Genomic DNA, 15,653 nt, shown 5'->3' with positions numbered 1-15,653 from the left:
CTGAGGTGGGAGAGTCTGTCCATAGGACAACAATCAGTCGTACACTGCACAAATCTGGCCTTTATGGAAAAGTGGCAAGAAGAAAGCCATTTCTCAAAGATATCCATAAAAAGTGTCATTTAAAGTTTGCCACAATCCACCTGGGAGACACACCAAACATGTGGAAGAAGGTGCTCTGGTCAGATGAAACCAAAATCCAACTATTTGGCCACAATGCAAAACGATATGTTTGGCATAAAAGCAACACAGCTCATCACCCTGAACACACCGTCCCCACTGTCAAACATGGTGGTGGCAGTATCATGGTTTGGGCCTGCTTTTCATCAGTGGGGACAGAGAAGATGGTCAGAATTGATGGGAAGATGAATGGGGCCAAATACAGGACCATTCATCTCTCAATGTGCAAAACTGATAGAGACATTCCCCAAGAGACTTGCAACTGTAATTGCAGCAAAAGGCTGCGCTACAAAATATTAACGCAAGCGAGCCGAATAATATTGCACGCCCCACTTTTCAGTTTTTTATTTGTTAAAAAAGTTTGACACATCCAATAAACTTCATTCCACTTCACGATTGTGTCCCACTTGTTGTTGATTCTTCATAAAAAATTAAAATTTTACATCTTTATGTTTGAAGCCTGAAATGTGGCAAAGGTTGAAAAGTTCAAGGGGCCGAATACTTTCGCAAGGCACTGTATATATATATATGGTGTTGGCCATCTAGGATTTTGGCCAGGCAACCCAATTTTTAATAGGGTTGTTTCGTATGCCTAGATGTAGCCACACACCAAAATGGAAGTTGGTACCTCAGTTATTTTCCAAGTTATTATGCTCACAACACAGATGGACATTTATGGCATTTAAAGCGGATCTAAAAAACAAACTGAAACAAATGATAATATCTTGAGCAGTATCAGTGTAGATACTAGAATAGGTTCAATGTCAAACTTGAGCAATTAAGTGAGTCCTACCTTCCCTTTGTGGTCTAACTTATAAAAAGCAAACATTCTCGGTGAGAAAGGAATAGTTTAGAGGGTGCAAAACAATTTGAGCAATTCATAAAATAAGTGTGAATTAATGTTTTAGTTAGGTTCATGGTCATTTTGAATAATTTCTTATGAGGGAACCCAACAAAAAATTGTTTGAGTAACATTAAACACCAAGCCATGTATTAGTGTGGCAGACTGGGAGTCTAAAGGAAGCTAACCATGGTGTACTATGGCATTTTAAGGGAGGAGAGAAGAAAGAGCACAGAGAAGACTAATATCATCCCCTAGAGGCGAAAAGCTACATTACAAAGACCATCCTTTCAGGAAAAGAAAACAAAAAGGCATACAAGAAGTTTTCAACTCAATTATGAAATAAAAAAGAGCAAACTCAGAGGCAGGGTGATGGCACTGAGCTCTCACGTCCATGTTGGGCTAAGTGTAAAGCCCAGTGCCATGAACCTAAATCTACAGTTGTGTACTTTCATCAAGCGCCTCCAGACGCCCCTCCTTACACACTGGCAGGACTGAGGTGGAGCCCACCCACTAGTGCGATGGTCCTTTATGGGAATAATGTCAGTATATTTACAAAGTGATGATGTAATTTGACTTACATTTTCACAAGTTATTTAGACATGTTTCGGTTATGTACTGGTGATGGTGTAGCTTTCTGTCTGTACAAGCAAATTAAAGTTCTTCTCTGGATGTTTATTTGTGGCTACATTAATGGTGAACATGGATCAAATGTGCCAGTGTGCTGGAAGCGTTGATGAAAAGCTCCTCTGAAGTGAGGTGCCATGCGGTCAGCACAGCGGTCGTGCAGAAAAAAGTCTAACCTCTGTGTCCCCGCCCTGGAAACCCAGCCGCAACCCAAAAGAAGAGCACAATGGACAGCCAAAGAGAGAATTTCATTAACAGAACTGCTATTTGTGTAAAAACTGGGAACTTAGTTAAAAACTGCTAAAACAACAACAACAACAACAGCAGAGTACGTCATGTTTAACAAAGTCTTGCAAGAAAATTGCTAAAAAAAAAAAAAGTAACATTTCTGTAAAACAAGATATAATCAGAATGCCCTGGGTACAAAACTGCACTCACTAACAATAAAAGTTAAGCCCCGAGATGAGCTGATCCTAATGAAATTAAATTGAACTCGCTGGAAGGTCTTGTGAGATTCCAATATCAAATCAAACTGATAACAGTTAGTTAACCCTAACCACTCTCAAGTTCAGAAAGATCAACACTGGGTCAGTTTACTCCAGATCTGATCCCACATGGACCTGATTGGGCCAAGATGAAGGACCTCAACATGATCGGACAGTCCATGGACGTACACTGGTCATGTTTGGACGGGTGTTGACTTGTTGAAAGACTGTACCAGGGTGGTCTCTCAGGAGGAAAATGTGGTATGCAGATGTCCCGTCACTAAGGAATTTAAATAATGAATGTTTGTAGGTGGGCAGCATGGTGGCACAACTGGTAGAGCTGCTGCCTCTCAGTGAGAAGGTTGCCGGTTAAAATCCCAGTCCGGGGTCCTTTCGGGGTAGAGTTTGCATGTTCTCTCCATGCATGCGAAGGTTTTCTCCTCTTTGCGCTGCAACTGGGGACAATAAAACTTGCAGATCCAGGATGTAACTGACATGAAACTGTGTCATTAGTATCTACTGAATCATTCCCAGAGGTGACCTGAGGTCACACCTTCTGGCTCCTCACACCATGATGTCAGGAGAAATGCCAATGTGTGTCTCTTCAAAGCATTGTCAGGATTGGTCCTCTTCCTTCTGTGTCACCAGTTGTGCATGTGATTATCATCCGTAGTAATGCTGAACTGAGATTCATTGATGAACATGATATGACTCCACTCATCATCAGTCTATGGCTCCAGTTTAGAGCTGGTGTTAATGGCAGCCTAACCATGAGAACCAAGTGACCCAAGGAGTCTGGTCATGGGAGGGGTTGATGCAATGAGGTTCTGTAAAGCTTGGCACACAAAATGACAATCCTCAATTCTTGCTTGGTGTGGTTTGTCTTGGGCAGCCTCCTCGAGTTTTATGAGCCTTTTATGATATTGAGTCTCTTAACTTTCACCTTCATCTGTTGGTTTGGACATTTGACAAATACAGGAACAAACTCTTGGGGATTGTCAGGTTGTGCAGCAAAACTGCTGGCATAGCCTTACAGAACCTCACTGACCTACACCATGTGAGGTCAGTGAGGTGTAGGTCAGTAAACAAGACCAGGCTGATTCTGGCAGATCCTGATCACCCACTCCATGGTGAGTTCAGGTTGCTTCCTTCTGGACGCAGGTATCTGCTGCCCAGATGTAGGACGAACAGACTGAAAAACTCATTTATCTCTGTAGCGATCAGGCTTCTGAATGAACAATGATTTCTGTACTGTCATATGATGATTTCTGTACAGTAGTGGTATTTTAATGTCTCAATGTCTTGTCTAGTATGGATGTTTTGTGTGCCTACTGACTGTGAAACAAATTGCCCCTTGGGGATAATAAAGATTCTTGAACTTGATGTGTGTGGGTGTCTTCACATACACACTGGCTCCAATATGAGACCCCCGTGACGTCTGAACAACACCGCATGTTGGCTAGTTGAGCCACAATTCCCCTTGACCTCACGAAAACCCATAATGTCAAACTGTTCACTGCTGTCTAATGCAACTATGAACTATTCTTTGTGTCTAGTGAAACTATGAACTATTCTTTGTGTCTAGTGACCTTCATTTAATGTTTGACACTCTGGAAACTGCCTGATAACACTGGCACTCCACTTGTGCCGTCTAGTGCCCGCTCTATAGATGTGCCAGTTCCTTGCAAATCATATGCTTAAACCTGGCAAACCCTTAAATTACCTTTAAATCAGATCATTTCTTTTGGACACTTAACTCTTTTTGTCAGTGAGTGTATTTATTTTTATCAAAATAACTTCAAATTTTAATTTTTATGTACTTTGAAGCAACTGCTATAGCTCATTCATTAACTAAAAATGATCAGTAATAAAAAAAAATTAAAACAAAGGATGTACACAAAGAAAGAAGGCAGTTGTTAAAAAGGTGTTTGTAGTTCTGTCCTAAAGCAGTCTGAAATCAGATCTGACATCATCCTACACCAACAGGACTGCACTGTCTCACCTTGCTCATTTTGCTCTTGCTGTCAGCTGTGAGGAAAGACATGTTGTTGATCTCATTCATCACCACAAAGTTCTGCTCTTCTCGCTTGAAGTTCTGAAAAGGGAAGGAAACCCAAAAGATGCATGAGGAAAAAGATAGCTTCATCTGATGGTTGTCTTCCAAATGAATACACTCACGTGAGATTTGGACCAAAAAATAAAGACTTCTCCGACCATTCGGAAAAGTTCTTCTGCGTCTGGATCGGGGCACGTCAGCCACCTCGCTCTGCAGCAAAAAAAGGGTTCAGCGTCTTGGTTTCAAACATTTAACAGTGTTCTTGCACAGCTACCTGTTGTTGTCCACGTAGCGGATAAGCAAAGGATAGAGGGCATACAGGTCTCTGCAGAGGACAGCAAACTCATCACGTATGGTGCCATCTTCTTCATCTCCCTCCGACTTCCCCTCCATCCGTAAATGGTCCTCCTCAGCCACCACCTTTGATGTGCGTTTCTTCAGCTTCTCCATTGTTGGAATGAAGTGGGATTTCAGCATTTCTGGCTTTGCTCTGCTGACAATAGGCTGTGAAAATACTGTGAAAGAAAAACAAATTGAGCTATTTCACCTCAATTTAGAAATCAAGACAAGGAACAAGGCGACACATTATTGTGTGAATGTTTCTGAATCATTCTCTGTATTAAAATCTATTTTTCTTCCTTGTGTTTTTCAGCACGTAACTCGTTCCTCAGTTTTTGCTCTGTTTTGACAATTCATGTCTTAAAACGTTCAGCTCATTCAGGATAGGATATTCCTGATGGGACTTTTAGTATTTGTGCAATATTTACATTTTGAAGTGTTTAGCTTAGTCGGCCATGTTGTGCTTATAGAAAATGAATGGAGTTCTCCACATCCTTCGAACACTTTGAGCTGTTTACAACATTTTACTGCTCATTTCAGTTTTTGTTCTAGTTCAGCTGTTCTCAGATTATTTCTGCTCCTTTCAGTGTTTTCCAGCTATTTTTCTGCTTCTTTAATCTTTTTTCTGCTAATGTTAGCTTTTTATTCTATTTTTTAACTATTTTTCAGCACCATTCAGTTTCTTTCTGCTAATTTCAGCTTTTTTATTTTAGTTTTTTTTTCTGCTCACTTGTCTTTTGCTAAACTCCAACTTCTGTGTTTCTTTATAATAATTTCAACTTTTTGTGCTCCTTTCAGCATCTTCTGCTAATTTCTTTTTTTCAGCTACTTTTTCAATTGCTCAAGTTACTTTTTTGTTACTTTCAGATTTTTTTGTTGTTGTAATCTATTCAACCTCTCTGTGCTCTATTCAGCTTTTTCTACTCTTTTCTGCTGCTTTCAGCTTTGAATTTTCTGCTTTCAGCAAATCAAATTCAACTCTCATTAACAGTTCAGAGATGAAATTTTTTCAGCTGGTTTCAGCTTCTTCAGCTGCTTTCACATTCACACTGCATTTTCACAGGAAATGACATTTCTTTAGTTCAAGTTTAAACTGCATTCACCTGCCAACCTCTTCATCCAGGACGCCTCATCGATCCCCAAGTTGTTGACTACAATTTTCATAATGCTGCCCAGGAGCTGATTGAGATGCTCTGATGTCACCTCGGTGCAAAGTTGACCCTCCATCTCGGGGAAGTTTTCGGGTCCTCTCTCCCACCAACGTGGCAGGTAGTTACACAGCATGGGAAGAGTGATTTCAATGACGTGAGGCATCTCGGTGTAACGAGCCCCTGACTCTGCTAAATCTCCAATGTCTTTCAGCAAAACATCCAGCGCTGGAATGTCTGGACATAACTCCTGCACTTCGTTAGGAAGGCCAAGGACTTTGACACAGGACAAGACATTTTAAAATGATTCAGATATAGTGTTTTGGAAGACAGTAAATATGTATCTATACATATATTTTGAACTCACTGGCTCGCTCTCTTGGTGTTTTTGTGGTGTACACAGAAAAGGCATTGAATTCATTTAGATGGGGCTCTAAGTAGGCCACTGGCATAGCTGCTGCAAGGTGAGCCAGACATTCTCCAAGTGCTGGCCTCTGCCTGTTCACATAAAAAAATGAATGTAAGAAACACTCACCAGTGTCTATTTTTTATGATTTTGCAGCTATGTTTGCAAAAAGATACCTCTCAACATGCGGGTTCTTGACGGTGCCTACAGAGTAGATACTACACATGATGCGATAGCATGAGATCTGTAGATCATCCACTGTGTGCAACCATAAACAGATACAGCAGAATCTGGCTGAGCAATAAAGTGACATCATCAAAAAAAATTAAATAAATTGAGGAAGCACTTACAAATGACATCATCTCCAAAGAGGTGCTGAGCGATGTGATCAAACAGGGAAGTGAGCACTGGAAGCAGAGCGATAGTTGTGTAGTTGATGTTCTGGGAAACGCCTTTCACTTGCTTGAAAGGACAAAAGCAGCACATAGTTATGGGCTTAGATAGAAAATATACAGTTTGATTAAAACATTTAGAAACAGCATAATGCAAAAGGAGCTTTTCCAGAAAAACACATACCTGATTGCCCTTGGATACTTTGCCCAGTTTGAGATTCTCCACCATCTTCTCTACATCATCAGCAGCACTCTCAAAGAATGACCGCAGACCTGCTTTGACAATCTCAGGCCCTGACTTCATTACTGTCCTATAAAAAGTTAAACAGTACCACATAATGCACATAAACGGCCAGTCGACAAACTATTATACAGCCATACAGAAATCTATAGCAATAGCCCAGAAAACAAAAACCTTGTATAACATTTAGCCTTGATTTGTGACCAACTTGGATGATGAAAGGATGTGATAGAAATTTGTATCAAGTTTTGTTAAACTATCTTGAGGATATGAGAAGTTGTGGTCCAGAAAAGCAAAGACCTTGTTTCAATTTTGGCATTGATTTGTGACCTTGATCTTGGTGCTGGGGTGATGAACAGCATACGCAACACTCTGTCCAGTGATGATGCATATGTGTATCAAGTTTCATTAAATTATATTGAGCTGATCAGAAGTTGTGTTCCAAGACAAGAGAAAGTTTACAGACAGATGGAGACTACACCACAATACATTTGTATAAAAAGACATAAAATAAATCTACCGTATACATTTACACATATATAGAAAAAATATATAGTATACATCATACAATAAAGGAAATATATTGAATGCAATGAAGTGCTATACCTTGCATCAAGGGATCGTGCCAGAATGTGAAGGCAGTTGACGATAGCTGAAGCATCCGTTCCTGCACAAACAGCCTCAATGACATCAGTGTCACAGAATCAAAACCATCACAAACAATAAAAGATGTTTGGTATGGACTGAATGATTCCTGAGCTACCAAGGTTAGAGGAAGTAAATGTTATCAAGATAATAAGGAAACAAAGAACACAGTAGTCCTGATGAGAAGCTGGCTTCTTACCAAAGAGAGAAACTCTGTGCCTCACCAGAGCAGACATTTTACAGAAGATACTACGATGAGCAAGAAAACAAGGAAAAGGAAAGTAAAGGGAACAAAAGAGGGAAACGGATAAAGCTGTGAACATGAGTTATGAAAACACTAAAGAGCAAAAGGCAACTGTGCAAGAAAGAACTCACCTTGCAATCATCTCCTTCTCCTTATTTGAGGAATGTCCACCACTGCCCAGAACTTTAGCCGGTGTCGATAAGAAGTAGAGGCAGTGGTTTTTGAAATACTGATTGATTAAAGGCATCAAGATCTACCAGAGAGATGGTTTCCAGACTTAGTACAGCAGTGATTTTGAGTCTGGTCTTCAAAATTGTTACCCAAGCTTTACACCATAGCTTTACCTTTGCAAAAAATTTGATTTCCTGCTCATGAGGAGACTTCTCCACTCGTCCACTGCTCACCACAGCCTCTGCAAAAACAGGTAGCAGAAAATGAGAGTATCACATTACCACAGACTTCACACCAACACAGATCTATAAGATGTTACACTCTCCTTTTATTGAGCTACAGTACCGAGATGGGCGATGAATTCTTGGGCAATTTCCATCCATTTCAGCAGCTTTTGCAGAAAACCATAAGCAAATCTCTTTTCAATGGACGATATCTCAGACTCCATGTCCTTCATGCCCCTGAAGACAACAGAGTTGAAATTTTAACATTTTCTTGAATTAAAATGAAACGTTTTACAGGTACATATTAAACACACTAAACAGAACATCAAAAAGAATGCAGCATCAAGCACATTATACACCCGTGTACAAACTATTAAACAACAATCTATAGCAACGACCTTGTGTAACCTTTGACTTTGATTTATGGCATTGATCTTAGAGTTAGCGTGATTAAAAAAACATTATGTGGCACTGTCTAGTAATGATGCATATGAAGGTTTGTTAAATTATCTTGAGTGGATCACAGGTTATGGTTAGGACAAGCAAAGACCTTGTTTTAACTTTATTTGTGACCTTGACCTTGAAGCAGGCGATGAAAAGGTATGCAACACTGCCTATAAATATTGATACATTAAGTTTGATCTACAATCACAAAAAGGCAACAGGCGGTGCTCCAATGTCCCCAGTCGTGTGTTGAAGTATTTGAATTGTGAATGTTTGTAGTTTTGGAGATTAGTGTTTTTTCTGGTCAGCACTTGGAACAGAGAATGCAAATAAACCTTAATGTTTTTGGAATGAGATAGTCAAGAGTGTAGTACTGAGAAGAAGAGAGGTGTATATTTTTGTTATTCAAGGTGGCACCGAGAGATGGATCCTGGAAAGTGGAGGAAGCTAATTTTATCCACCACCAGATGCAAAGGTGGAGTCAGAGGGTGGCCAATGGTGGCCCTGGCCCCCATAGATTAATCTTCAGCCACCCCGATCATTTGTAGAAACTATACTTTTAAGTTGTATAAAAACTAAAAAGTATAGTTTCCTCACATGATTGGGGTGGTCAGTTGATGTTGGCCATCCTGAATTTTGATAGGGCCACTCAGTTTTTGATAGACATCTCTTACACCTAGATGCAGCCACACACAAAAAAAATTGGCCCCCAACATTTTTCAAGTTATCCCGTTCACAAAGTTTTCATGTAGATATAATGGCAGACATCTTGGGGTTGGTTTTTATTTTTGGGGCATTTTCCAAATGAACCGTTTTGGGGTTTTTTTGCTAGATGCAGCCAAACACCAAAATGGAAATTGGTACCTCACATATTTTTCAAGTTATCATGTGCACAACATGCACAGATGAACAAACAAACAGAGGGAATTTCAAGTCGCCCCTTTTTGCTCTGTGACGCGGGACAACAAACAGGTTCATTAAACCTTCTTCCACTTCAAATGACTGGAAAATTTTGCGAGTTTTGTTTTAAATAAAGCATTGTAACAAATAATTGGCTTTTGGTCCATAAGTACCACTTTGTACCTGTAACAAGTCTTTCTGGCAAGCTCTAGTCATGTTTCATTTATTTAAATAAGCAGAAAATTTAAAGATATGTGCAAACGCTACAAAATGTATATATTTGATATAAATGCTTGCTACTTAAGTAGAAATATATGTAAAAATATAAAATATATAAAAATATATAAATAATAATATAAATATATAATAATAATTATAATTATTAATTATTATAATTATTATAAATAAAATATATAATATAATATAAAATAAAATATATGAATAAAATATAAATAAAATAAAATATGAATAAATTATAGAATCAGAACAAGCGTTATTATCATTGCATCGAGATACAACGAGAACATGTACATGCAGTTGTTCGGAAGATAGACGGAGTGCACGAAGCTGCTGCTGTAAGCACGGCCGCTCTGATCCTTTTTCAGAATAATAATCTTAGAAATAAAAGAAAATATATAAAATCAAAATAAAAAATGAATAAAATATAAAATATAATATATAATAAATGTAAAAATATCTGCACAGATAAATGCAATTTCCACCTCTGTATAAGATGTATTTTTGTGTTATTACCTTGTAACAGCATATCCATTAAGCTGCAGGAACTTGAGCAACTCGTAGGCCTTTTCTCTGTCTCGTGCCTTCTCTTTTGCTGTCAAAGTATCGTAGGGCACCAGCAAAGGGTGGGTTCCTCCTCCTACACAGAATAAACCCAAACTGCTGTGAAAAGCCAAATCAGACTATTACTTTTTCTCCTCTTAAAAAAAGTCTCACCTTTAGCTTGGAGCTCTAACTTTTTCTTACGTCCCCAGGTGTTGTGGTAATTTTCTGCCAACTGTTCTGCCATTGACTGAATAGATCAAACTGTGAGCATTTGAGTTTAGAATTTTAGCCGAGAAAATTAAACATTCACTATACCTGCAGATCTCTTGACAGAGCCATGTGTGAGATATCAATAGGTTGTGGACTGTAGCCATGACTCGGATCATAAGTTGCCTAAAGCAGAAAGATTGTTACCTTTTGCACAACTAATAACTCAGCTTTAACAACTGTACATGGTAAATATCAGTGACACTACCCGAGTGATACCTGAGCAGTCTGAGAAATCTTTCTAGAAGCTGCCTTCTTCTTCTCTGACTCCTCTTCCTCTCTGGCTTTCTCTATGTTCCATTCCCAGGCCAGCATGGCTTTGATGGACTCTTTGATCGGCCAACGGTAGATCTCTTTGTCCTTAAAGAGAAGCCAGTGTTGAATGAATCAAGAGACGTGATAAAAGCATTCAACACACAGTTTGTCTGTGAGCTTACCTTTTCTGAGAAGGTTTTATATGGTCTGAGCATTGGATGGGTTTTCGCATTCTCATCCAGCACCTCACCATAAGACCAGTTGTTCTGAATCTGAAATGTGCATTATGTCTTTCATTCACAAGCATAGTTCTCTCAGTAAGTCTGTGTCATTTTAAAGTTATAATTCAGTAATTTTGCAACCCAAAAGAAGAAGCAGAACACCCATGTCCCCCTTGCTGAAGGGATTTGAATAGTGAATGTTTGTAGTTTTCAAGCTAAGTGTTTTTCTGTATGAGAATTGAACAGGGAATGAAGTAAACCTTAGTATTTTTGGTGGATGATATCGAATGGATAGGAGTTACACTGTGAAGAAGTGGTTTGTTTGTTTTTTTGTTCTTTGTCTGAGGCAGTACAGAATGACGCATCCTGACAAGCAGTTGGAACAATTTTGTCCATGACTGGGAGCAATGGAGGAGCCAGGGGGAGCCAGTGGTGGCCTTGGTCACAATAGATTAATCTTCAGCCACCCCAATCATTTGAGGAAACTATACTATTAGTCAATATAAAAACTATAAAGCATAGTTTTCTCAAATGATTGGAATGGCCGGTTTAAACACACAAACACGTTCACACACACACACGATGGTGCTGACAGTCATATATATGTATGACGTGGCAGCCATCTTGGATTTTTGGCGTGGATAGTGTCTGCCTAGATGTACAGGAACTAGACGTACAGAAACAGGAACATGTCTGGCAAGAACCAATGCAGACATGGTCCTGTTTTTAGTTTTCTATATTTGCCTTATAATCTAGCTATTTTTGCTACTTTTTTGCCATCTTATTTTAATTTGTAAAAAAAATAAAAAAAATAAATTGTATGCCTCTTTTATGATTGTCTATTGTTGTTGTTGTCCACTGTTGTCATCATTCTATGTTGAAATCAGGTGTCTCTTGTAAATGAGTCCTCGAGGCTCAATGGGATTAACCTGTTTAAATAAAGGTTGAATGAATGAATGTAGCCACAAACTAAAATGGAAGTTGATACGTAACTTATTTTTCGTTATCGTGCTCACAACATGCATAGCTGGACAGACGGATGGAGAGCATTTCTAATTCCCCCTTTTCGCTTCATGACAGGGAACCAAGTAAACCAACTCAACATTGTGCTCCCGATTAAGCAGAAAGTCAATAGTATTTATTCGTAAGGTTTTTTTTAACAATGTCCTACCTTTTCAAAGGCCCATTTATCATGTGTATATTCAGCAAATCTGTTGATAAAAGGATCCAGTCTCTCTGGGATAATGGTGCTATTGTTGGAAAAAAGAAAAAAAAAAAAAAAGTTTTAAATTTTAAACAGTAGAGTGCTCCATCTCTTAAAAGACATTAAAGAAAATAAGTTTTTACTTTGTGGTGTCTATTGGTTTAGGATCAAAGTTTCCCTCTGCATCTACTGAAGCCTTTTTCTCTGTTTTCGAGGAGTAGCTGGCATCTACGTAATCTGGAGGAATGGCTCCAGCAATGGCACAGAGGCACGGCATTGAAATTTTAAAAATTTCAGCGTCAAATTTCTGAAACCAACAAAAAAATAAATAAAATAAAATAAACATGCTCCCAGATCACTTGTTCCTTTTTAAATATATCGTGTTTCAGCGTCCACCTTGTGCGCTAGTGATTCAAAAATCCCCCAGAAAAGTTTGCGGGTCAAATGAAGTTCCTCTTCTGAGGCAACTCCAAAGTTTGCCCAACCATTTGGAAGACAATAATATTTCCAACAACGTTCGTAGTGACTGGTCAAAAGCTGCAGGGTGAAAAACCATTAACATTGAAAAACAAAAAAAGGGATAAGTGCTGAAATGTAAAGGAAATATGAATTTAATCAATGTCTTCCAACCTTCAATGGCCTTTTTGCATATTCATTGAGAATAGGGACGTCAAACACCAGCCGTCTTAACAAGTGCTGAAGCATGGAGGGACGTAGATATCTGAAAGAATAAAACAAGCAATGCTCAGGTCAGTTACTAATCTGGGCTGTTGGGTAAAAGGAGAAGATTGATACAATGTTAATCTCACTTGCACAAAGCCATGAGGCACTCTTCAATAATGTCTCTCTGAGCCTTTGTGAAGGCTCGTCCTCGGGACAGTCTGTAGATTGTGTGCAACATGGAGTCGATCATTATGGCTCGGTGGTCACTGCCAGCAAAGAGTGGCGCGCACTTGGTGATGAGTGGCAGCACAGCAGAACACAAGTAGCGGTTCAACGCCAAAGCCATTTCTGTGGTGCTGAAAGCCGCCTGTTGGAAACAGAGTTACTGTAAACGTTGCATTTGCTGAAACTGTGCAAACGATTGTGACTCACTGTGTCCAGAGAAGCAGCAGCTCTCATGTCTGGCAAAAAGCCCACCTCCAGGACGTGGAGCAGGAAATCTTGGTTGTCAATACCATAAACTCTGTCAAGGAACAGCACCATCGGAGCCTTGTGATCTGGAACAAAACTGGCAGACATCTTGGGCTCTATGATGCTGTTGTCTGAACGCAACATCAAGAAGACACAAAATAACAGATAAGCAACAAAACCAGAAACACACAGTTCTGCATCATGGTGTTAAACATTTTAAAATGTTTTTCTTCATTTGTTTACCTTTCCCAAAACAAGGAATCTGAACAGGAAGACTGACGACTCCCACCAGGTCCTCAATAGGAACCAGAGACCTCAGGATCGCCCTGATCCTCAGAGCCTCACCCTTACCAGCTTGGATCAACTAAAGAGACAAAAATAATTTTTTCTCCAACTAAACCTAATCTGTTCAATAAATTTAAGAGGATCGGTGTGTTATTTTTGTTTTGTGATCCTTGTGTCTTCCTGCTCTCCCGTGTTCTCCCTCATGTTGCCAGCTCTTGTCACACCTGTCCTCTATCCCAACCATCCCAGGTGTTCATCACTGTCTCTCATCAGTGTCTATATATTCTGTGTCTGTGTGTCTTCTCAGTTGTTCATGGATTGTCCTCTCAAGGCGTCGTGCTCTGTTTCCCTCCGTGTCTCCTGTCTCCCTGTTAATGCCCCATGTAAGTTTTGCTGCCACGCCAGCCCTTTTGTTTGTTTAATGAATAAATATTCTTTATTTTATACATGAGTTCCTCGCGCCTGTCTGCATTTTGGGTTCAAAACCTCACTGGATCATGATCAATGTAATTTGAAAGTAATTTGTGCAAACAGCTTACGTGCATCTCTGGAGCACAACGTCCCAGCAGATCGATCAGAGCGGAATAAAAGGACATGATGGCATTTCCCAGGTGCACCCTGGTCTCCTCGTGCTGCTCCTCTCCTCCAAACCTGACAGCAAAAACAGATTTTAAGTCATAATTCTGCAGCAATCTACTGTGGCGCTGGTTGATCTCAGACTATAATTAGTCTTTGTTTGATTCAGTTTCAGTTACACCCTGAAATAAATTACTTTAGTATTTAAATCACTGACCGGTACAAAAGTAACGCTTCTTTGGCCTGAATGTCAAGTGTCTTGAAACACCTATCTGTTGGAAGTTTCTCTCATGAGTACCAGACAACAACTGATTTTGGCTTTGATGGGCACATCAAAAAAATAAATAAACCTTTGGTTGTTGTACACAAAGTTTTCATTAGCCCTCTCGTTTTTTTATTTCCTCTTTTTCCGATTAGACTCCTGTAATAAATTAAGTACATTTATCTCTACAATCTTTTAACGCATGGACGCTGCCAATAAAGTAAAGCTCAGAGTTATTCTATTGAATTGTTGTCAAATCTTGAGATTTCTAAAATGTGCTTCCAGTAAGAAATGGCTTCGTTTAGCCTCTCTACCATAAGTGTAGTCTGAATGTTACTGAATCATTCTCATCATTCAGATTTGTTTTTCTTCCGTGTGTTTTTCAGCTCGTAATTCGTTCCTCAATTTTTGTTCTATTTCAACCATGCTTGTATCACAACGTTCAGCTCATTCAGGACATTCCTGCTGTGACTTCTGGTATTTGTGCAATTTTTACTTTTTGAAATATTTAGCTTTGTCGGCCATGTTTTTCTCAATGAAAATAAATGGAGCTCTCTTCACATCTCTCTACACTATTTTGTTCCTTGTTCAGCTTCTTTCTGCTAAGTTCATCATTTGATGCTCCTTTCAGCTTCTTTCTCCATTTTTTTTTTAGCTTTCACACTTTTTAGGTAATTTTCTGCTAAGTTCAGCCTTTTTTTCCAGTTTTTTTTTGGCTCATCTCCACCTTTTGTTTCTCTGTAATTAATAAATATATTTACTGTATGCTCCCTTCAGCCTCTTTCTACTAATTTCAGCCTTTTTTTTTTTTTAGCTTTTTTGTCTACTCTATAATTATTTCAGATTTCTTCTACTCATTTCAGTTTCTTTCAGAATCAGAATAAACTTCAGAATAAACTTTATTGGAATTGCACCGAGGTACAATGTGAATATGTACGTACAGTCGTCCGAAAGATGGGCGGTGTTGGATAAAATGTAAATGTTATCATTTAAAACTGTTTTTTGACCCCGCATCATTTAATTAAACTCCAGTCGTGTGAACTAAAGAATAGCCATTTGTCTTGTTCACGTGCAGTCAGACCAAGACCTTGGGTTTTTTAAACAACCATGATGTTATTCAGATCTGACCTCGCTATTCCGGCTATCCTGTTTTGTAATCAAGCTGTCTGTTTAGTAATCTTTTCTGGCTCCGCTGCGTCGGAGAAAATCTGTATCTGTTGATTTTGCCTGATGCTCACTCCTCCTGCCTCACAATAAAACACGAGCTCTCCCGTCGAACGGCGGACTTCACCTTGACGTTTGGTCAGGTTACGAACTCCCCCCTCT

At 39.2% G+C, this 15,653-nt stretch overlaps 1 protein-coding gene across 1 annotated transcript in view; it reads right to left on the bottom strand.

Annotated features, from left to right (window-relative positions):
• The window catches only part of ryr1a (ryanodine receptor 1a (skeletal)), a 110,711-nt gene that overhangs the window by 51,530 nt on the left and 43,528 nt on the right, over window positions 1-15,653 (bottom strand). The window contains exons 48-74 of the mRNA XM_037688014.1: window positions 14,029-14,132; window positions 13,448-13,568; window positions 13,166-13,335; window positions 12,880-13,100; window positions 12,701-12,791; window positions 12,467-12,607; window positions 12,214-12,377; window positions 12,038-12,116; window positions 10,828-10,917; window positions 10,610-10,750; window positions 10,439-10,516; window positions 10,295-10,370; window positions 10,094-10,217; window positions 8,118-8,233; window positions 7,946-8,013; window positions 7,733-7,854; window positions 7,557-7,606; window positions 7,319-7,379; window positions 6,656-6,782; window positions 6,430-6,541; window positions 6,256-6,337; window positions 6,041-6,171; window positions 5,629-5,949; window positions 4,461-4,701; window positions 4,309-4,396; window positions 4,133-4,225; window positions 1,822-1,836 (exon numbers count right to left, since the gene is read on the bottom strand). Coding sequence (XP_037543942.1) covers window positions 1,822-1,836; window positions 4,133-4,225; window positions 4,309-4,396; window positions 4,461-4,701; window positions 5,629-5,949; window positions 6,041-6,171; window positions 6,256-6,337; window positions 6,430-6,541; window positions 6,656-6,782; window positions 7,319-7,379; window positions 7,557-7,606; window positions 7,733-7,854; window positions 7,946-8,013; window positions 8,118-8,233; window positions 10,094-10,217; window positions 10,295-10,370; window positions 10,439-10,516; window positions 10,610-10,750; window positions 10,828-10,917; window positions 12,038-12,116; window positions 12,214-12,377; window positions 12,467-12,607; window positions 12,701-12,791; window positions 12,880-13,100; window positions 13,166-13,335; window positions 13,448-13,568; window positions 14,029-14,132 — 3,227 coding nt within the window. The remainder of the gene's footprint in view (window positions 1-1,821; window positions 1,837-4,132; window positions 4,226-4,308; window positions 4,397-4,460; window positions 4,702-5,628; window positions 5,950-6,040; window positions 6,172-6,255; window positions 6,338-6,429; window positions 6,542-6,655; window positions 6,783-7,318; window positions 7,380-7,556; window positions 7,607-7,732; window positions 7,855-7,945; window positions 8,014-8,117; window positions 8,234-10,093; window positions 10,218-10,294; window positions 10,371-10,438; window positions 10,517-10,609; window positions 10,751-10,827; window positions 10,918-12,037; window positions 12,117-12,213; window positions 12,378-12,466; window positions 12,608-12,700; window positions 12,792-12,879; window positions 13,101-13,165; window positions 13,336-13,447; window positions 13,569-14,028; window positions 14,133-15,653) is intronic.

Source organism: Nematolebias whitei, chromosome 14 (genome assembly GCF_014905685.2).
Source record: "Nematolebias whitei isolate Nwh7 chromosome 14, NemWhi1, whole genome shotgun sequence".
NCBI lineage: Eukaryota > Metazoa > Chordata > Actinopteri > Cyprinodontiformes > Rivulidae > Nematolebias > Nematolebias whitei.
The sequence above is the reverse complement of the archived record's forward strand: the minus strand, read 5'-3'. Positions and strand labels throughout refer to the sequence as shown.